The 23,439-nt window shown below is 39.0% G+C and overlaps 1 protein-coding gene across 8 annotated transcripts in view; it reads left to right on the top strand.

Annotated features, from left to right (window-relative positions):
• The window catches only part of nrxn2b (neurexin 2b), a 710,873-nt gene that overhangs the window by 69,289 nt on the left and 618,145 nt on the right, over positions 1 to 23,439 (top strand). For all 8 annotated transcript variants that reach the window (XM_080298328.1, XM_080298327.1, XM_080298329.1 and 5 more), the window contains exon 2: positions 10,831 to 12,225. In XM_080298328.1, the coding sequence (XP_080154454.1) occupies positions 11,514 to 12,225 (712 nt within the window). In that variant the 5' untranslated portion in view covers positions 10,831 to 11,513. The remainder of the gene's footprint in view (positions 1 to 10,830; positions 12,226 to 23,439) is intronic.

The raw sequence follows: 23,439 nt of genomic DNA, 5'->3' as shown, positions 1-23,439 counted from the left end.
TCAACGACGATCCAGGTGTGGGATTTCTCTCGTGGAAATGTGCACATGATTTTTTTCCTTTCTATTGGTAGGTGGCACAGTGCAATAAGCAAGCTAGAAGACTGGCAAAGTTATGGAAGCAACACATTAACAAGAGAATTCTGAGTAAAACCAAAGTTACTTTCCCTAGTAACTAGTTACTCTGAAAGTAACGAGTAACTTGAAGTAACTGAGTTACTTTTGATAGAAGTAACTAGTAATGTAACTAAGTTACTAATTTAAAGTAACTTACCCAACACTGCTTGGTAGTAGACATTAACTGCTATTTATATGTTTAATATGTACACCCTCACTCATGAAGGCGTACATTGTTTTTGTTTTGTTCTGCTTTCCTGTTTCCGCTGTTTTCATGTAATGAAATGTCTTATGTAAATAAAATTGCCATTGTCATGTGTGGCTCTGCTCTGTAAATTTATGCTCAGAAGACGTTGCCTACTTTTATTGCCTAAAATGAAATATTATGATAACTCTAAGTCGAAACATTATTTCACTGGCTGAAAACAATTACGTTTTTAAACCTTGTTTACAGTTTCTTATTTCTTCGCATTTTAAATGATCATTAACTGTATTTTTAATAACATTTCAATTAGTTTCCATGGAAACTTCACAGCTAAATTACAAAACGCATGACAATGTAAATGTAATGACAAAACACAAAGCATTCTACCCTTCCTACATATAGCGCATCATCATTACTTTATGCATCCAGCCAAACCCTCTTACTAAATTTAATTTCATGTTTGGCACAACAGAAGATTTCTGAGACACTGACTGCTCTGACTGAGCTCAACTCTGTAGTCGATGCACTGAAAGATGAACTAATATAAGGAGAAGCTTAATGTTAAATGAATGCAGGTAAACACATTCATTACCAATGCACTGTGCATAACAACCACTGGTATGCCAGCAATCAATAGGCTTGTATATTAACTTCATCTTAGAACAACACCATTTGAAATGACTGAACAAACTCACCTGAGACAACATTCACACCTCCTCCTAGATGGACAGATTTTACAAGGTCACCGTCAGTGCATATGGGTACTCGGTTTTGTATTGATCATTGTCCTTTAGCTTTTCCACTTGGTTTCGGCAATAAATTGCGAGGCACTGAGAGGTTTCAATTGGCCTCAGAGGCAGCCGGTGTAATATTATTTTATAGCAGGGGTCATAAATTATCCTGTCTGTAATATCCCCACTGAGGCTGTTGGTAGGATGATGCAGTTTGTCTTGCAAGTTCAGGTCGGATGCTCAAAAATTTCACTCTCCACTGTGCGAGCTTTTGTTCAGAGGGGGGGAGTGAGCATTAGCTTACATAATCAAATCCCCACTTTGTCCCCTACTGCAAAAAATACAGAAATCAGTGATTTTTAAAATAAAAAACCCGCCCTGTGTTTTCTCATCTCTTCCTTCCGAGCATACTTCTTCTCAGAGACTTGCAAATAGTGTACGTGCATTATCTGTACCCTTTTTTTTTTAACAGCTTCCCATGCATGTCCGTGTATGTTCACACACACAAAGCTGTATGTCACCTTATATCTTTTCATACCAAATTCTTGGCACATTTTTTTTTGTCCTGAGTCACAAAGCGACATGGCATGCCTGTGCATGTTCCCGCGCTTTCACATTTAGAGCTGAACTAAAGGAGAACTGAATCAGTGTTTTCAGAGCAGTGTCACTTCCGTTTTTCATCAGTTATTCTTGGTGGTTTCCTTCATAGCTCCTCAAAAGACAAGAAAAAAGAAGTGGGTAGAGGCAGAACTGATACTGAACTAGCACACTTGAACTGGACTACGTACTGCTTGGTGAGGTGTCTTTGTAGCACACATCTTTTTAACTATATTACCCAGATCAATATCCCAAGTGTAGTGAGTGAATTGAGAGGCCAGTAATGAGCTCAGCGAGCCTACAAGGCCTGTGAAATTAAACACATTGCTCACCTGCTGCAGATATTGGTGAGCCTTGACTCATAGTTATCATATCGGCGCACCGAGATCAGTGGAGCTCTTTTAGTTGGAATGTTGAGTAAGATGTCGTGGCTCTGGTTTATTACCTCTGCCTGTCCCCAGGTCTCTACTGTGCATGTGTTTCATTCTTCTGATTTGTGTGCAGCATCACTGATGCAGTAGCTTGGATACTGAAAAGTTTCATGTACAAATCTGCAGCTGTGGCTGTTCGAATTTTAGAGTTTGTCTTAAAAAAGGTCTTGAAGTCAACAAATAAGAAGGTGACGTCAAACAGGTTCTTTTAAATAAACTGTTGTGAATTTTATATCGTTTTTATAATAGCCAAAGTCAACCTACAGTGATTTATCTCGACAAAAGGATTACGCTTTAGAGCTTCATTATAACCTCACCTTTGTCCGTGTGAATAACACAGCGATGTATCGCAGAGCCTCTTTGTTTTAATTGTGGTTACATAACAGTACTTTGTTATATCAAAGGCTTCTATGCACAGCTCTATTCACCTCCTTTTCACCTGAAAATGTCCTCAGTTAGACAGCTGGCTTATGGGTACACGGAAACTGAAGGAGGTCGGGAGGTTGGCGTCTTAAAATATAGGGCAGACTTCCTAATAAGGTGCAAATATCAGGCCTGTGGCACGAGAGAAGCAAATTGCATTTTGACAGTATATTTAAGATGGTAATCGACTGTCATTTAACACAGCCAATTCTCTCTGAATTGCCACGTGTGCCTGAGAGTTCCCACCCCTCCCTCTCTGCCTCTATCTCACTTTTACTATCAGCTGTCCCTCTCATTTCTTCTGTCCTTTACATCCATAATTCAGTGATGAGAACTGAACCCCACACCCCTGCTAACCTACCCCACCCACCACCCAAACCCTGTCTAATAAATGAAATTCAGTGTTATTAGATTTTGGCTTATATTATAGCTTAGATATAGATAATTAATTTCCTCGTCTACTCTCACATACCCACATTTTACAATTGCTGATTCTTATTGCTACAGATGAGAGCATATACCTGTTCAGCTGCTGCTGATATACTTCTTGTCACTGGCTACTCAAGAATCTGAAATGGCCTCTAATTGTGCCAGTTGTTGCCGTGCAGGAAAGATGAGGTTGCAGTCATACAAAGTTGATAATGTTTCTCTTTATTGTTGGTGCAATTTTCTAGAGGCAATGTTAGAAGCATAATGATGCTGATGTTACAAATGATGCTGTTGAAATGCAATCGCACTTTTAGTTTTATATATGCACAAGTAAAAGTCTAAATTTTTATTAAACTTTTATTTAATGGATTGCATTTATATAGCGCTTTTCTAGGCACCCAAAGCGCTTTACAATTCCACTATTCATTCACTCTCACATTCACACACTTAGTTCGTTTTTGGAAATAAACTTGTCATATGGCCAAAAAACGCAAGGTGTGCAAATTCATGGCCCACATTTATGTTAATCATAACTAGAGCTCTGCTGCTTACATAAGCTGAACTTTTAGCTGTAGCTATAGGAACAGAATAGTGCTTTTGCTGTTTGCCATTTTTAAGGATAAAAACAGAACATATGCACAATGTCCACTCATTTACCATTTAAATGTTTCTAATCCTGTCAGGTGAACACTTTCAGTTCCCCCATTCCTAAACAAACTTGCTGGATCTTTTTTCTTTCTAAAATTGTTCCCCCTCATCTGAAGAGAAGGAAGGCACAAATGAAAGTGTGTGTGCAAAGAGATCAGAGTTGAATAATGATAAGTAAGCAGGCATTTGCAGAAATGCTGGCTGGTTGTAAAGTGAGTTCTCTGTTCATTCTCTTTCTCCCCCTTTCACCCTCTCAAGCCTTTCTTTGGTGTGCCTTCCAACCCACTCTGTCTTGCTGTGTCCCAACTCATGCCACCACCACCATCCCCATCCGTCTCTCTCTCTCTGTCTCCAGATAAGGCCAGTAGAGCTGCAGGCTGCTGGGCTGGTTAATTGGAACAGTAGAGTCTTGAGGCCTGGCCAGCGAGCCTTGTGCTTCCCACCAAAACATCTCCAGGCACCAAGACAACCACACACATGCTTCAGGATACACACACACACACACACTCATGCACACAAAGTCATCCGCTCAGATTCTCTCAAACCCCCCAGCAAACATTTTACACTTCACGAATGCAAAGCAGCTTAAATCTTGTGAACAGGTAGGATTCAGTATTTTACTCAAAGAAACTAAAAGAGGAACAGTGTACTTACAAATATAACAACCTGTACATTGTAAAATGGTTTAAATAGCCTGAGCTACCTTTGTTTGTTTGTAAGAACATATCCATACATTTAGCACCAATTAGTGATCTGAAATTCACTTGTGCGCCATATGAACAGATGCCGTAATTTCCCCTTTTGGAAATCTAAGAGAAAAACATAATTGTTACCCTCTTTATTTAGTGTAACCCACAGTACTGTCCACATCTTAAGTCTGCATGCTCTTACACTTCTTGAAATGTTAGAAATAGGTGGAACCGAATTGATATTGGTGATGTGTTGGTTGTGACCAAAGTAGGGAGGGTTAGGCATAACGAGGAGGTCAGTGTCAAAGTAGGGAGGAAAAAACAGGACAGGTGATTTCCTTCTTTCAGCTCCTTTAATGAATGCTTGCTTATTTTTTGGAGAGCTTTGCATTGCAAAAGAACAATGTCAAACTATTGCCAGTGGAGGCTTTTCACAAGTCATAAGCAAATTGTCTTTTTTCCACAAAGAATCGTTCAAACTCAGAGACGGTTCGGAGGACCACATGCCTTTTGATGTTTTGATATTTTAAAATAAGTGATTATGAGTTAATAAATGAATTGACTAAAAACACTACATGCGAGCAATAATGAATATGAGACTAATATTGATACTATAGTGTGATTATCAGTACATAAACTCTGAAACAGCATAATTGCAGGCTTAGAGTCTGCTGTGCTATTTATTGCTTTATGCTCAGTGTCTTTCTCTCTCCCTTTAATGGAGGTTTTTTTTTTTGGCTCGATTGATTGATTGGCTTGATTTTTCATCTCACAGAGGGCATTTTATCTTTTACCTGATATGCGATCAGCAAGAATAGCTTCAATAACCTCTCCTACACAGTACTCCCTTTAAAAAGCTTTCATATTTGACATTGGTGATTACTGAGTCACCTAATGAAAAGACTGCATGGAATAAAAGATGGTGCAGAATTTACAGACTTATCTCTAAGTAAAGGTCGATATTTTCTATTTGCTGATATATATTGGCATTCAGAGTTGATGATAAATTAAAAAAAAGAAGAAGAAGAAAGTTAAGAGAATCATTGATGTAATTACTGTTCATGTTGCACAGTTTGTTGCACTCTCCAACTTCCTTGTTGACAACATGTGCTTGGGACACCATAAACGTTACAACCAGTTGATCTAAGCCGAGTAAGGCAGAGGGTAAATTACTAATCCACAAGTTGTTTGAACAATAAAACGAGATTATTTTGAAACTACATTGTCATATTATCTTACTCATAAATAGCTATCCATCCATCTACTTCCGCTTATTTAGTTCAGGGTCTCGGGGGGACTGGAACCTATCCTAGTTACTGAAAGGCGAGAGGTGCAAACTAGACAAACTGCCACATTGTTGCAGAATCAACAAAGGGCCACTTTAGAATCACCAATTACTCTAAGCCCGCTAACAGCATGTCTTTTGAGTGTGGGAAGAAGCCTGAGTATGATGCAGAGAATATGAAAGCTCTACACAGAAAAGTCCTGGAGGGATTGATTTGAGCCCAGGGCCATCTTACTATGAGGCAACAGTGCTAACCACAGCACCACCATGCTTCCCATCATAATTAACTACACAAAACAAATTTCAGGGAAATCTGTGTATGTTTCATCTGTCTGGAAGAAAAGAAAAAGCTGAATGATTGGATTTTTGAATCAACACTGTCAGTATCAGTTTTAAAAATCCTTTATTGGTTGGGCACTTATCTTTCTATTTCTAGTATGATGTTATGTTGCACATGTGTGTATGTTTCACAATGCCCAGTCAAAATGTAAAGATTTGTGACCACAGGAAGAATAGCTGCTACACTGCTAATCTGGATCTTAATAAACCAAACTAAACCCTCTATAGCTGCCTTCTCTTTTCAACCTTACAACATTTTAGTTTGCAGAGCAAATGCATCTGTTGTCCATGATTCAGCCTGTCAAAGTGTCACAGTAAAAGGAGCAACAAGGAGTCCCACTAAAGTCATTATGAATCTGGCTGTTACAGAACTAACAGCTAGGCTAAAGCCCTTGATCTCTTTCATTAGCATCTTCTTATCAAGGCTAAACGCAGTTAGCACTAACAGCCAGAGCTAGTCACTAGTGGCTTAAAGCTGACGAGACTGATCAAAGTCAGTAGCCTGATGTTGAATAAAGAGCTACACACCTCTATTAGTTCACACCACTCACGTGACTGAAAGGGGTCTGTTCAGCATGTGCTATACAGATTCCATTAGTTTTTCTTTATTAAGCAATCATTTTGTTCTAACTTTTGTCACCAAGGTCACCAAAGGGGTTTTATATCAAAACACAGAGTATGTACGATACAATGACAGTCTGATTGATGTCTGGATAGCTCTAGTTCAATTTACAGCTTCCTTAGAAATGTCTCACTCAATGTATCAAATGAAATACAGCCCTGCCTTTTCTCCATCTCTCTTCTTTCTCCTTTAATTTTTTTAAATGACTTGATGCCAGCCATCTCTGCCTATGATTCTCTTTGCTCTTCCTTCTCATACTAAATCCTCGTGTTCCCACTTGACCAGGAATATTAAAAGTGGCTCAGCGTGCCTCTCTGGTTAATTAGAGCACAGCAGTGGCAGCAACAGCTTCATGCTGACGGATGGTACACTGCTGAGCTCCTCACAGGCCAGGATTAATGGCTCCTGCCTGACTACGATATGCCGTGTGTGTATTTGCTTATATGTAGAAGCTGTGTGTGTGATGCTTAGTGCACATGAATAGTATGAATAGTGAGTGTTTTACTTTACATGATTTTATTATATACATTTTTCTTAAGCTTTAGCTATAGAAAAAAAATCCACAGCACTGAACTCTGTGCAGGAGGAGGAAGTTGATAGCCTGGCACAGTCCCACACAACAGGTGTAATCTGGACAGCAGGGAATCTGCAGACGTGGAGCCAAGACGTAGCTCAGTGAGAGATGAATTAAACAAGAAAACTCACGTTTGCACGCGCACACAGCAAAACTAATTTTACCCTGACAAAACAACTACATTTATTTACATAAATACATATTTAAAGCTATTTTGATCCATCACACAGTTTTAGATACTGTACAATTAAAGCCCAGATAAAATAGGACTGTAACAAAAGGAATTCATTCTTGAGGAAAGTATTATTATTATTATTATATTTTTTTATATACTATATACTTTACAGAGTGCTCCTTGCATTTCGTCCTATGGCAGCTGGGATAGATTCCAGCTGTCCCCACTATCCTGAATTGGATAAGCTGAAGTTGATGGGTGACTATACTATACTGTACTATAATTTAGTTAAATGGTATAGTTTTACCTTACTGGGTGTATGTGGCATTTAAGCCCCTTGACTAGAATAGGATGGCATTCACTAAACCGGCGTCTGATAATGTCTAAAGTGAAACATTGTAGTAGAAGATGAAATTAAACAATGCTTTCACTGGGAGGTTGATAGTGTAGATAAGTCATTTTTTCCATTAGAAAATTCTGTTCAAGGCACTATTATTATAACTAGAAAGAATGGATCCTTCACTTTTGCATCAACACTTAAAATGCATATTAATCAGGTCTACTGTTTTTGCCTGACTGCCGTTGGTGATTGTAAATAGGAAATTCAGCTGTAAATTAATTTTTCACCACACTGTATTAATCCATAGTCGGAAGGGAAAGCAATGTCTAAAAGCAACCAGGTTAAGAAACCAAACTAAGCGGCTTGTTCTATTGATCTCTCTCTGCTCTGTCTCAGTGCTGTGGTATCTGTATCACAGCATGGCACCTACACGGGGATATTGTGACTTGAGTGACTGATGTCTCCCTCTCTGGCTCTCACATGCTGTCTTTCTTTCTCACTCTCTCTTACTCTCTCTCATTCTTCCAGTTGTTGTATACATTTTGGCCAATTAATCAACAGCCTCATTTCTATGCTGTGCTGAGACTTGTTTGCCTTAATAAGTTGTGGTTATGGTTTGTGTTCTTTCGCCATTCAGTTTGATTCAGTACTCCAATGGAACTGGCTTGGTTTTCTGTTGTTGGTAGCTATCAAACCTTTGACTACCTTTGTAAATGTCCCAGGTGGTGGGAGCGTCACCACCTGTGGCCTCAGCAGAATGCCCAGCACTGCCCCCTTAAGCTCACTGCACCACCCCTCCCCTGCACCTGAGCCAGGGACCACACCTCCACCACAAACCTCTACTGTAGTGTGATTTAAGCCAGACACCCTTAGCAGTGCTGAGGTAGAATTTTTGTCAAGATAGTAGAAACATTCCCATGGGTTAATCTGCGAGGAAATGGGTCAGTGCTGGCTTACATGACCGTGTAGACGTTCTGGGAGTTGTAGAGGTTCTACTTTTTGTACAAATTAAGTAAGATCAGGGTGTATGAGACTTGGTACAGACTGTGTTTTAAGTCTAGTATATTGCTGTAGCTTAGTTTGGATTTTTTAGCCAGGGGGATATCAAGCAAGCATTCTATTAAAACAATAGTAAACCATATTTTTTTAACTGGAACTGACTAAGGCTGATTTTGTCTTTGTTAAAACAATGGGTTTAAGTGCCATGGAGAGAGCCACTGAGGAGTATTTGAAAAGAAACAGATGCAGGTCCCGAAATTAGTAGATTACACACACTTCAGCGTAACACTGCACAGTCACATAGGGACAGTAACTTTGCTAAATCCAAACAGCTGCATGTGCAACCTGAATCAATCACAAGCGCATGGTACAATTCTCTGAGCTCTAGTTACCTCTTGAGACTTGCTGTGTTTCCTCAGTGTCCTTGGGATTTAACAGTACAGTCAGGCAAGCCAGCTAAGATCATATAATAAGCAAAAAGAGAAAGCGTAGAGGATATGTTGACTATCAGCGTGGTAACCTTCATAAACGCAGCAGTAAGAAATGCAAGGAATGTTTGGTTGTCTTTGGTGGTAGAAACTCTCCAACAAGACAGAAAAATCTCTTGGCCAGGAAATGTTTTTGTGCTATGTACCCATAATGGTGCACGAATGTAAACTCTCAAACTAAATATCTATTTAATGTTCCCTTGTACATGTCATTGTATAAAATGTACATATAATGCATAAATCAATTAATATACATGCTTGCACATAAGATTGTTTCTACTTCTAATAAAGTGATTATTGTGTAGTGAACATACTTATGTGTATATTCTTGCAAAAGAGAAAAGAATGTATTGAAATACTGATACAGAGCGCCGTCTCGGAGACGTTTATTTTGGTGAGACCAAAATAAACCAGCCTCAATTTATCACTCCTAGAGGGATGGTGTGCCTGCCACATACTTGTAGACATTTTGTCTCACTGTGCTTTGCATTTAACAACATCTAGACTTACAGTTAGCCATGTGTTTGGTGTCTTATGTATACATATGAGATTTGTGAAAAGCTGCAATCATAAAGCATTACGTATATCTTTAGCCTTTTCTGTCAGAAACTCATTGACATGTAAAGAAGCTCTGCACTCGACATTTTGGGCATAAATTTAGAAAGGTAGATAATAGAAAAAATAACCAAATATGACTGATATCAGAATTATGTTTTGCATGCATAACCTAGTAATGCATTGTGCTTTTTCACATATGTGATGCAATGTCCCACCCTTCCAGCGACACTTTGTAACACCCATGTTACAAATATAACCTCACAAAAGCCATCTAAAGGCAGCATTCATTTGTCGTGTTATCAGTGTGTCATCTTCCAAACAAAAATGGTCCCGTCTTTACTTGTTTTCCTCCCTCTGCTGTATCATACAGCTCTCTTTTCCCTCTAGTCTCCCTAATCTTTTTCCACTGATGTTAAGCTTTGACCTTTGGAGATCATGGTTGTAGTGTAGCAGCTCTCCCTTTCACTGTATTTCACTCACTCTTCTTCGCTCCTCCTCATGTATGCCAATATCATCTCTGTTGTCACTTTGAAGCGAGGCAGGATAGCACAAGGGAGCACGAGCAGGGGTGAGCCTAGCTTTAATTGCAGACTGTATGAGATTGAAATTAAATCTCACTTAAGAATTAATGGCTAGGGATTAGGTCAAGCCCCAGGGTCAAGACCAGCTATTCAGATAGCTATTGACTCTCCAGCACTCCGATCTGAATTGCATTTGATTTAATGATGTGTGTTTGCATATGCATATCCGTAAAGTGTGTGTGCACCACTATGGGGGGCTGTGATTTATCAAATATTACCTCATTCTGTTGAAAACCTTATGTTGCGTGTGTGTTGCGTGTGGATGGCAACTTTCTTTACTGGATATCAAAGAATCAAGCAGATGAAATAAGACATTTCTTTTATTCAGGGTCTTTTGGGATGTATGGAGCCACACAATTGCTAAACTTACTTAGATGGCTGTAGGCAAACTTTTTTGAAGTGTCAGCTTTGAACTGAAAAAAAGTGTAGGGATTATTAAATATAGAATATGGTGTGCAAAACTGTAGGCAAAGCAAAAAATGAAATACCATATCAAATATCTATTAAGGCTATCAGGCTAATTGCTTACCAACTAATTTGAAATGTAAAGTGTTTGCATGTAACTGACGGTTCTGTCTTTTTGTTCTTCTTGTTTCTCCCAGATTGCCAGCACCCATCACAGTCATGGAACCCATACCTGCGTAAATCTTTGTGTTCTGTGAGTTTAAGGAGAAGAATGGCATTAAACTGAAAATGATGAGCACATCAAATGCTCAAGCAGACACCAGCAGGCTCTGATACCCGTCTACTATAAAGCTCCCTTCCTCTTTTGCTCATTTTCTTCTACTTGCTCTCCTCCTGAAGAAAGATCACAATCTTCCCCCCACCCCACCCCCAAGCTTCTGGCAGCAGCTCAAATTTCCTGGAAATTGCTCCGAGATCTGGATTTGAGAGAGGAACATTCTATTTTTGGTCCAGGATAGACAAAGAGGCTTTTGAAGAAACAACTGTGTTGAAATTATCATATTCCCCCTCTTTTATTCTCCCCCTATTCCTCAGTCCCAGAGGCACCAACTGATGGAGAGACGAAGGAGAGAATCAGGATAAGGAGAAGAATTAACACTAGAGAGAGGAGAAAAAAGTGCTTATTGGTCAGGCAAATTGTAGTAGAGCACCTGTGAGGATTGCTTACCCATTGACTTTTATAACCGAATTCATTACTATATGATACTTCTTGTTTATATTCCTGTTTATATTACAGTCTTTTTTCCTCAGTGAAGAGAGAGCTGTTGCTCATTAGACCTACAGCATTAAGAAAGAAGGGGGACACATCAGAACTTTGAGCATGACAAGGGGGTTAAGAATCCTGTATTTGCCCGTGTGGCCTCTGGCCCTCTTCAGCCTGCTCACTACAGTGAATATGTTGGAATTCAGTGGGGCGCCTGGCCAGTGGGCACGTTATGGGCGCTGGGAAGCTGGATCAGTGGGTGAGCTGAGCTTCAGTCTCAAGACCAACATCAGCAAAGCCTTGGTACTCTACCTGGACGATGGCGGTAATTGCGACTTCTTGGAGCTGTTGATTGCTGGTGGGCGCCTCCAGTTGCGCTTTGCCATCCACTGTGCAGAGCCAGCCACCGTACACATGGAGATACGGGTGAATGACGACCGCTGGCACATGGTCTTGCTTACCCGCAACTTCCGTGAGACCATGCTAATGGTAGATGGGGAAACAAAAGTGGCAGAGGTCAAGTCAAAGAGGAGGGAAATGGCTGTGGTCAGTGACCTGTTTGTAGGTGGGATACCACCTGACGTGCGACTGTCTGCACTGACATCCAGCACAGTGAAGTATGAACCACTCTTCCAGGGCTTGATCTCCAATCTGAAGGTGGGAGAGATGCCTCCTACTTTGCTCAATAGCCAGGGTATTCAGAGCGACCTGGAGTACCTCTGCACCAAACAGAACCCATGCTTCAATGGAGGGTTTTGTTCTATTCAGTATGGAGAAGTTCACTGTGACTGCACCCACACTCGCTTCAAAGGAAAGTACTGCAAGGAAGGTAAGGCACCATCATAACTCTTGTATTTGTCTTTGTTTTATAATTGCAGTGCAAAATCTGCGGTTAGTTCAAGTCAGAGTCTTGCAGAGAGGTCTGGGACCTCATTTCACTGTTTAGGCTGTCGAAAGTCTCTTCTAACAATGTTTGATGAAGGAGGTGCTGATGCAGTGAGGGCTCAAAAGGAGGAGGGTGTGGAACTTTGTGAATAGACTACTTAAAGTGTGCATGATCTTTCAGTGTTCTCTCATCCAGTATTTTAAGAACCTCATTTAAAGATTGAACTGCTGAAGAAGATCACTCTTTTTAGGGATTATGTGAGTCATACAAGAGTTGCAGACATGGCACAGGTGCAGCTTTGATTTCAGCAGGGACTTATTCAGAAACAATATTTAACATCAAAGCTGCTGAATATTTCACGTTTAAGATCACACATTGAAGGTCTGCTATTTCAGCTGGCTTTCTTCTCGTCTGTTTTTTAGTGAATTTACTTCTTTCTTTCTTTCTTTCTTTCTTTCTTTCTTTCTTTCTTTCTTTCTTTCTTTCTTTCTTTCTTTCTTTCTTTCTTTCTTTCTTTCTTCCTTCCTTCCTTCCTTCCTTTCTTTCTTTCTTTCTTTCTTTCTTTCTTTCTTTCTTTCTTTCTTTCTTTCTTCCTTCCTTCCTTCCTTCCTTCCTTCCTTCCTTCCTTCCTTCCTTCCTTCCTTCCTTCCTTCCTTCCTTCCTTCCTTCCTTCCTTCCTTCCTTCCTTCCTTTCTTTCTTTCTTTCTTTCTTTCTTTCTTTCTTTCTTTCTTTCTTTCTTTCTTTCTTTCTTTCTTTCTTTCTTTCTTTCTTTCTTTCTTTCTTTCTTTCTTTCTTTCTTTCTTTCTTTCTTTCTTTCTTTCTTTCTTTCTTTCTTTCTTTCTTTCTTTCTTTCTTTCTTTCTTTCTTTCTTTCTTTCTTTCTTTCTTTCTTTCTTTCTTTCTTTCTTTCTTTCTTTCTTTCTTCCTTCCTTCCTTCCTTCCTTCCTTCCTTCCTTCCTTCCTTCCTTCCTTCCCAAGCCTGTTGTCTCTGCTGCTCTTGCTTTCATTTGCTCTTGGGATATGCTCATATGCTGTCAACTCATGTCAAATTCAGTTCTGTTTTAAACCTCTGGCTCCCTCCTTCACTGACACATCCCATTTCCATATCTATGTTTTTTCTTCTCCTTCACATTCTTCCATGTCTTTTTCTCAGCATCCAGTAGCATATCTTTCATTCACCTCCTACCACCTCTTCTCAAGTCTATCTGGACTTTCCACCTCTCGTCACCCCTCTCCCCTCCATGTCTCTCTCGAATTTGCTCCCTTACTCAACTTATCTCTCTTTCACCTTTACCCGCTGTCAGCACTTCCTACTCCTGACATCCCTCCCCCTTCACTTATCTCTGCCCTATTTCTTTCATCCTGTCTGCATCTCTACACCTTGCTTGGGAATTCTCTCACTCTCTATGCAGCCATCAGAACTTATTTTGTATCTTGATCACCTGTAATGCAGGATGAGTGGTCTTCACTACCGTTATCACTATGGTCTATTATTGCTTTGTAACCTTTAAAATAATCATTTGACTTAGTAGTTTCTACCTGGTCCTGCATGATGAAATCACTCGTAATTACAGCATGTTGAAAAGGTCGATAACTGTTTTGCCAAGTTATGTGACAGTTGTTTGATGCTTTAGACTTTTGTGGCGCTCGCAGATAAGCTTTGACGGTGCTGAAAAAGGAAATCAACCCAAACAAAATGTTTTACTCGAGTCCAGCTTTTGATAGATCTGAAGTAATAAGAATAAAATTTGCATGTTAGATCAAAGCTTTTGATTTATTTTGATGTAGGGTTAGTGTAAGTTTGGAGCGGTCTCAGATAGCTTAAAAAGCTCTACTGTGCTGCTTTTGTTCTCTGCAAAAAGCCGAACAGAAGCCTTTAATTAATGCAGATGAGCTTTTGCTCTTTAGTGACCCTATAGCACAGCAAATGATGTCACTGCTGGACAGCCGTATAAGTCGGTCTGTCTCTTCCTTCCAGTCTCCCTCTCATATTTCACGGTTCCTTCAATTCTTCAAGACTTTTCTCGCTTTCTGTTTCTGTGGCCTGTGTCAGATTGCTGTTTGGTTGCAGCAAGTAGATACTGCTGCCTTGCTCTTAGCTAAATTGAGAGCAGAATACCAATGCAGTGCTACAGTGACTGCAGGAAGCATTTGTCCTTTTGAAATGGAGAGAGTAAGATAGAGGGAGAGAATAGAGATTGAGGTAAGGAGGAGAGAATCAGAACAAGGAATTTGTGGAGAGAGCGATTGCAGTCGTGAGAAATGGAGAAGAGAGCAAGAATGAGGAGCGTAACATGAAGATTTTCATTTGCTCAGGCTTAATTTATTTCCAGAGATGTTCTTTGGTTTGAGGACCGTAAATTGGGTCATTATGGCTGACTGCCAGTGCAGCGGTGTATTTACTCCTTTCATCTAACACGTGGGTGGGAATGTAAAGGTCTTTCACTCTCACTTTCAGTCAGTTTTAAGGCCCTTTAGATGTCTGCACTAACAAATCCATGTCTCACTGTGTTAGCTCAGTGGTGAAGGGGCCGTGTCAAAGGAAAGATTTTTTTCCTTTTTTTTCTTGATATTTTAGGGAGCTGCTGTCTGCTCTCCTTAGAGAGGATGAATGTATCAATCCGTGGGAAATTTTTTAATGATAAGACATGGCACTTGCAATACAGTTATTGGTCTAGTTGATCTGTGATGTGCTTTTTGATTATCCTCAGAACATAAAATAACCAGCACAAGATGCCAGCAATGATTCTGCACAATATTAAAACATGTAATATTGCGATCTACATTATTTAAGACAGTTAGTTCATTTCTGTTTTGCATTGGCTGCAAAGAGAACAAAGATAACATTATGGGTGAGGTTTTCCGTTACTGTTTGTCACATAGATATCTGACAAGCAAACCGTTTTAATTATGAAGCTGTTTGTGTTGTTGTAGACCATCTTAACTGTTAAACTTTTTCTCTAAGAATTGCTTCAGCTCTATCGCTATAGTTGTATTAAAGGTTGGGCAGGTTTAGTTCTGCAAAGTATGGTATTTGACAGACCACTAAATTTGGTAAAAGGAATAGAAACTAATTCTGAACTAAAAGAAATATGTTCCTTCACCTGAGACAAAAACAATCAGAAAAATTAGATGAACGCGTCCGATGATTGCGATGTGTCCAGCATTGCCCAGGGGCAGATCATCTCTCATCTATCAGCTATGTAATGCCATGCCATTGACAAGTCAACAAGTCAACACAAGCCAGCTACTCTCCAACCTGTGTTGAAGCTGAAAAGTGCAACTCAAACTGGAGACTGCCTTTAAATAAAAGTTGCACTTTTTGAAACATGTTGGCTGCAGCACTGATGTAGAACTTAAAAGGCAAGGCAAGGCAAGTTTATTTGTATAGCACAATTCAACAACAAGGTGATTCAAAGTGCAAAGTGTGCATGCAAAGTGTGCCATGTTTCCTTTTGTGGTTTGCATTGCACTTTTTCAAGTTGTACTACCAGTTGGCTAGAAGTAAGGGAGTACTTGTAGGCAAACATGAAAAACCTAAGCTAGTTATAACAATCTGCTAGCAATTGCAGTAATCACTTTTTTTTTCACTGATTTTTCCTAGCAAGGCTCTTGCTAGGCAAAATCAGTGAAAAAAAAAAGAACCACTGCCAGCCAGCAGGTGAATACACATTTTTCCCCAGCAACTGGTGATTGTATCCAGTACAGAGAAGAACTCTTGAGCAGTGTCAGAAAGCTCAATGACTGCAATGATATGCAGTGTCATATCTTGTCAAATATTTTGCAAAAATTGATATTTGAATATTCAGTGTTAACACTTTGACACCCTGTAATAATGCAGTGTGAACAAATAAGTGAAAACATTTATTATCCAGGTCTAATTCACTGCGAAAATATTCGTGCCCAGACTTTTGAATCCTTTGATGAATGTTGGTTTAAAGTTCAATCTGTAAAATCTGAAAATGAGATGTGACAGCTGAGGTTTTGTAATCCAGAAAGGTTGTGCCATTTCAATTCCCTTAAGCACAGTATGTTTTATGTTATTCCTCTGCTTTGTAGAGTCTGTATCTCCTGTTGCATTGATTTGAATACCAGTGATCTAACACAGCTCTTAGCTGCCTTCATCTACGTCTGGCACTTTAGTATTTTCACTCATTTGCATCAAAATTGTTCAGGTTAAGGTTGATCAGACAGAATGAGGGATGAAGGTGGACATCATAAAAAAACAGCCTCATTTTTTTTTAAAATTGACTTGATGTCAAAGCAAAAATTCACATTTTGCCTCAAAAATGGCTTACTAAATGCTAAATACTAAGGACTGGGCTAACAAACACGCTGAAACATTTCTGTGCTTTATTTGCAGTACATAAAGGACAGAAATATACTGCACTTCCTATAATTGTATTTTATAATTTACCATTGGGGTTGTAATTAAACTGGTTTTAGAATCTGTGCTGACCTTGGCTTTGTTCGTGTGTTGACCTTCAAATGGCGTTGTAGGGCAAAAAAGCTGAGCTCACAGTAATGAGAGGTTAAATTACTTTGTGAAAATGATTGTTGTTCCATTAATTTACACAGCAAAATCTGAAGAGTTTTCAGGTTACCCTGAGACTGGATTTGCTCTTAACTTGAAAGGTGTTTGACATAGAGTGAAAATTGCTAGCTAACTTGACAGACTTAAGCTGTTAGAACTTATAAATCATAGGTGTCAAACTCTGGCCCGCGGGCCAAATTTGGCCCGCAGCCTAATTACATTTGGCCCGCGAAGCCATAACAAATTACTATCAGAGCTGGCCTACTGGTATTATACAGCTAATATATACATTGTTTAGTATTAAGCTTTGCTTGTTCCATATTCAGTTTTTTAGCAAAATGTGTTTGAGTCCATAAGAAAAGATTCATTCTTATATCTGGAGGAATAAATATATTTCAATAAATATTAACGTTAGCCCGCGACTTTGTTCCAGTTTTGAATTTTGGCCCACTGTGTATTTGAGTTTGACACCCCTGTTATAAATGGACCATAGTCAGAACCCTCATTAGAATTCATTGAAAAGGAATGAATTCTGCATGGCATACATTCTTCATAAGATTCTTCCTTCTTGGAACAAACTGGACTTCAGAATAAGATCAAGCCTGTAAATAGTACAGGAATATGGAAATTATTGATCTTTGTTGCAAATGTGCCAGATAGGGGTTCCTCAGATGTCCCACTAATGGAAACACATTGCTTGTTTTTACAGCAGGTATGTACAGCAGGCTAGATAATGTGACGTGGAATTTTACACTGGCATCCTGAAGCAGTTTTGAATTTTCATGTGGATCCTTGTAGCTCAAATGTTCATGGCCTCCCTACAGTACTGCACTTGAATGCCAGTTAAATATACCAAAGAAGGACTATGTTAACTCTGCTAATGTGCTGCCTCTGTAAGTCAGATTGTGTAGATTAGGCAAAAGTTGGCAAAAGTTTGTTGGTTTCACTGGAGAAGGATGAGATTTTGATGTGAAAATGCTACAAAATTCGGCCATATGTTGTTGTTTTATTAGCCTCTGACAAGAAATGATATTTAACATCACGCAAAATCGGATGTTAGCCGTTTTTGGTAGTCAACTATACACAGCATGTGTATATACCACTCTATGTCCACATGTCTCTATTTGGAAGTGCCAAATAGAAAATTGTTGAAAAACAGCTGCTTAGATTATTACTGCTCTCTGGACTCTAATTTACCTCCATCATCACTTTTTATTATACATGTTGGATTAAAGCAGAAACCTGAGTCTCTGAGAAGCACCACAGTTAACGTGCCTGGACCCTGCATACCCCCATCTTAACGCAAGCTGTGACCTCAGGCGAGCCTCTAGCTGCAGGGTGAGGAAGAGAGAGAGAGAGAGAGAGCTGTGGTTAGGAAGTCAAAGAGTAAGCTTGAAACACACGCTGTCCTTTTTATAGCCCGAGGAGATGTTTTAACACTGTACCATCAGATGTGGTTTTCCCCAACAAGCCAGAATAATCTGCTTTATCAGCTGTTGCAATGAAAGATAAGGAGTCAACATCTCAACGCTGCAACACCCATGAACTTGACATTTTAATTTATCTACCACGTAAACATGTTGTTTTTTGTCTTAAATTACATTCTGAGAAAAAGGTGAAAGTCTTGTACACTGAAAGAAAGGGAAAGCGGCCTGAAAAGTCAAAATAGTTTGACTCAAAACATTTATGAGTTTCTCTAAACTTTTGACTTTACTAAGAAAACATTGTTTGTGATAAAGTCATCAGACCTGTGGTGAAAAGATATCTCTCCATTTATTCATTTCTTTATTTTTTGTACATTGTGCTGTCCTTCCCCTGAGTTTCTTAGTTTCACCAGCTAGACAGCGAGATAACATGCTTCAATAACCAGACTTATTTTCCTTTTTGCGCTGATTTATTGAAGAATGGCCTTCTCTTTGACCATCGTAAATCTGAAAGTACAAGATACTGTATTAGCTAACTAACATTGTAAACTAGCTTGTTACACTCTTACTGCAAGCTAACAAGATAAAACTTTCAATGTACAAATTATCGTACCATTTTTACACAAAACAAAAGATGATAATTATTTTACTGTCACTCAGACTTACAGACATATCTTGTCCAAGGCAACAACATTTTAAGGTCCGTATCAGCTTAGAACGATAACATTACGGTATCACTTTCCACCATCTTTGATTTTTTCACGTTTTCATTTTTTCTTTCCCAAAGTAGTCAAACCCATATTACAAAGCAACCACTAGGGCAGTTTACAACCGTAATATTCAGTTTAAGTTATAAAAGGCAGAACATACATTTTCTTCCCCCTAAAGAAATTTTAAGCTATCAAGAAAAACTCAACAATCGAGATATTGTTACCTATACCTATTAACCTGTGTTTGGTCATTCAAGTATATTTTCAGTGATTGGGTGAAAACGGTCAGTGATGTTACTTCAAAGGCAAAACAGAGTGTATCCGTACATACATAAAGTGAGTGTGTATCCATACAACTAGTGTGAATAAGACCAATTAAAACATGTACCATCCACTCAAGATTTACTAACAGTCAATTTGGAGGAGCACTACTCAGAATAGTATATGCACAATGCCATTATTTAAAGGTTTTCCCCTACTTCTATACTTTTTCGGACAATTATTTGGTGTAACCTAACGTAAAAACTAAATATGTGAATATTGTGAAGTGAAACAACAAAGCCTTTTCACTTTGCTCATATATGACACAGACATGTATGGTTAATGTTATTCTGAATATCTTTTCTGTACCACTGTAACAATATTAAGCCCAATCAATGTCGGTATGACTAGTGATAATGACCAAAAAATACACATCTAACCTGTAATTTTTGTCGTTTAGGATCGACATTTAAGGTACATAGGATATATATATATTGGTGTGTTTGATCAATAATTCTATATTCCAGTTGTATTACATATTATATTGTACTGCATTCAGATCTCACACCATTCTATATGCTGTATACAATACAGGAAGGATTAATTAAAAAAATCACAGTTAAGAGCTGAGCATGTTTAGACCTTGAATTCTAAGGTAAAAGTTGTGTTTGGATGGTGACACAATGAGCCTGGAGCAAAGAGCAGAGGACATGAAAGAGAGTCATACATCATGGTGATAATTGTGCCTCCCACTGGCACACACAGAGGGATGAGGGGGAGTGAGTGTGGTTGGGATGGTGGGGGCTCACTGACTGATAATTGATATCCCAATTATCTTGTCCTGTATACATAAATAAGTATAGTGCTAATGAGAGGGCTGTACCCTGTAAGGTCGCTTGAAGAGGTTCCATAGATAACCTTATCAGGTACATGTCTAGCTGTAACAACAGAGGCTGACTAAACTTAGGCCTACACCAAACCAACAAGACTGATAAGGTGAAATGAAGCAGTACATGCTTCAAGTCTCCACTGGATTTGATTGCTGAGATTTTGTTGGTGTTTATCAAAGCTGCTCTGTTGCCTCTCTGCTGTTTCTGCTGCTGCTGTGCACTGTCGGGACAAGGTCTTTGCAGAGCAGCAGTCGCTATGATTGTATCTGACTTCCTCCCCTCCACTTTGTAATTTTACTTTGTCTTGTTATTGCGATATGGACAGGTTAGATTCTAGAAATACTTTCATGTATTTTATATTGAGTTGTATTGCTTTTAGATTTAGTAAAACAAAGTTTCCTAATTACAGTGTCAATTTTCCAAAATGGCTGCAATTTCAGAAGAAGATTGTTAATGTGGACTTATTTAAAAATATCTGATAAATTGACCTGTCATTCCAGGGTCCCAAGACTTATTTTCAAATTGATAGAGCTATGGTGAATCTTTTGGCCATGCGGAGGCCAAAATAACAAGCAAACAAATTTATCTGGGAAATATAATAAAGATGACCAAATTACAATTAACGAATCAAATTATAAAACCTTACCTTCATGAAAAGGAGAAAGGAAGGTAAATCAAATGGTAATCTACCATTACAAATTCCTAAAAAATAATGGCTCTACTAACCGGATGGGAAAAACATGCAAAGGACTCAAGAATGTCTTGAGACATTTTAGGGTTTTTTTCCCTTGCAAGCTTGTAGAGTCTACATACTTGTGCCTTTTTTCTGCACAAAAGCAGACCACAAACACATTGTGTAGACTTCTGTGGTGGAAAGAATTTATGAGCTGTTTTCTGATTGGTTACTAAAACTATTGAAACATGAAACATGATGTGGGACAGGTGTGGGCTCAGGGGGGATTCTAGGATCAGAGCTTTGGGGGTGCTGAGCACCCAGAGAGCTGCCCATCCAGGCAAGGTAAACTTTACTCATCACCATGAGACTTCTTCCCCGTCTGTCAGTCCCTGCATCCTTAAATGTCTCCAGTTGTCCCAAGTTCCCTCTGACTGTCTCCTTGGTGCATTTAAACCCCTGTTCCTCCCTGTCCTCATCGTCTGTTGTCTTCATTTCCATTATCAGTCATCATAATTTTACCCTCTCTGTGCAAGTCTGCAAATTTCTTTATTAAATCATACGATTCTTAAATTCATAAAGTCTCTCTGTGCCTGGGTCCTCGTCACAAAACATGATATCACTGTTTTGTACATTTTAACACAATTTAATCTCCACATTTGTGAAAGAAAAGCAAAACACTTTTTTTGAAAAGTCTGTAACAAAAACATCAAATCTGATAAAGGTTATTTAAATGCTGCCAAAGAAGAATGGATTGGAATTTGAAAAAAAAAAAAAACATATCCTAACCTTAATTACTGCAGGAGAATAATGAATGATGCTCATAGTGAGTAAAAAGTAAACTGAGTGCATTTTTTGGACAGAGATTCACTTTTAAAGTGTATGTATAATATAATACAGACACATAAAAAGATACTCCAACAATAGAAGAGTCCTTGAAATGTACAAAATATTATTAAAAAATTGAAAAATGGAGACACCTTGGCCTTTGGTACAATGTATACAATGTATGAAAAGATCTTTACTGCCGATACTACTATGGCTCTGCAGATTTTTCCTTTTCTTTTAACCTATGTCGCCTCACCTTGAGGTTGGTAAATCTATCACATTTTGGTGGTCAAGTCTCTCAAGCATCTCTTTCTGACATCACAGCCAGGTGCTGGAGTCTGCTTTGACCCATGGTCCTTCTCAGCCAGGTATGGAGCTGACTCAAAACACTAAAAGACCTTTCACAGCTACAGCTGCTAACTGGGTTTGTTAGGGCAACCTGAATAATAGTTTTCAGTGTGGGGAAGATCTGATTATCCAGAAGATTGTACAATGTTAACATATCTGGGATGGCACCAGCCTCTCTCTTGAGCTTCAAAAAGTTTTTGGCAACCGTGACTTCCTCTGACTGAAGTTCAATATGGTAATGCAGTGCCAGGGCTGACAACCCAGTTTGTTTTGCAGATGCTGTATAGCAGCTTTGACCAAACAGCTTTAACTATTTCCTGTCTGTTTTCTTACCTGGTTCTTCCTGATCTTGTACTTTGTCCTCATGTTCCCCTCTTTCCTCTCTCCCTCTTTGGACTGACAATCATACACAAATAGATTGTATTCAATTAGATTAAAAAACACACTATTAAGAGCACTAATAAAAGTCGTCTCTCATTGTACTTTCAACCAAAAGGCAAATAACCAAACGACATGTACATCTAATAAAAGATATAAATATTGAAACACTGATCCAACATTATCCTTTATTGATGGATCATTTGTTCTTACACTTTTACCTGAATGTGGCTCCTTCTTTTGAAAAAAACTTCCTCATATCCATTATGAACCTGGCTGTCTCTCCACACACACACACACACACACACACACACACACACACACACACACACACACACACACACACACACACGCACACACACACACACACACCAGGAGTTATAAGGTTAATGGGCATCCAGTCAGTTAGCTAGTTGGTACCTCAGGTTCAATATCGGCACATGCACATATGACAAAATAACCAGTTTCTCTCATTACATTTCAAACAGGACAGTGGTAACAACAGTAGGCTACGGACAATGTTAAGTTTTAGATTTTAAATAGGCTGTATACATTTCAATGGGAGCAACAGAACGGTCAAATATCGCTGATTTTACTATTGTAGGGTAGCAAACATCGTCGGGAAACACGTTTTCAACCCGGCAGGTTACCTGGATGTAATGTTTTTCAGCTAAAAAGAAACATGGTCTGACTGCTACCTAACTATATAAAGGGTAACTGAAGGTTAAATGCAGCTAATATGTCCTGTTTTAAGCCAGGCACTTCCACCTCTGCTCCGCTGTGTCTCAGCCACCATCGCTCTGGCAGCAACGCAGCAAGAGCCAGGGTAGGGGAGAGCCAAGCTGGAACAAACCATTTTGGGAGGGGGGGTTATCTATACTTGTGTTGTTAAAATGTTATGTCTCAAACAAGTACAGTACTGTATGCTTTTTATATTTTAGAATGCTGAAGCTGTATGGGCTACTACTAATTGCTGATCCACCATGGTGCATGGTCTTTGTAGCGAATGCAAATCTAAAACAAACTAAAATTTGTTGCATCCAACTAGAAAAAAATGGCAAAAGATAATAAATACAGTTTTTACCATGTAGTAATACATACTAATTAAGCA

This window comes from Astatotilapia calliptera, chromosome 3 (genome assembly GCF_964374335.1).
Source record: "Astatotilapia calliptera chromosome 3, fAstCal68.1, whole genome shotgun sequence".
NCBI classification, from domain to species: domain Eukaryota; kingdom Metazoa; phylum Chordata; class Actinopteri; order Cichliformes; family Cichlidae; genus Astatotilapia; species Astatotilapia calliptera.
The sequence above is the reverse complement of the archived record's forward strand: the minus strand, read 5'-3'. Positions and strand labels throughout refer to the sequence as shown.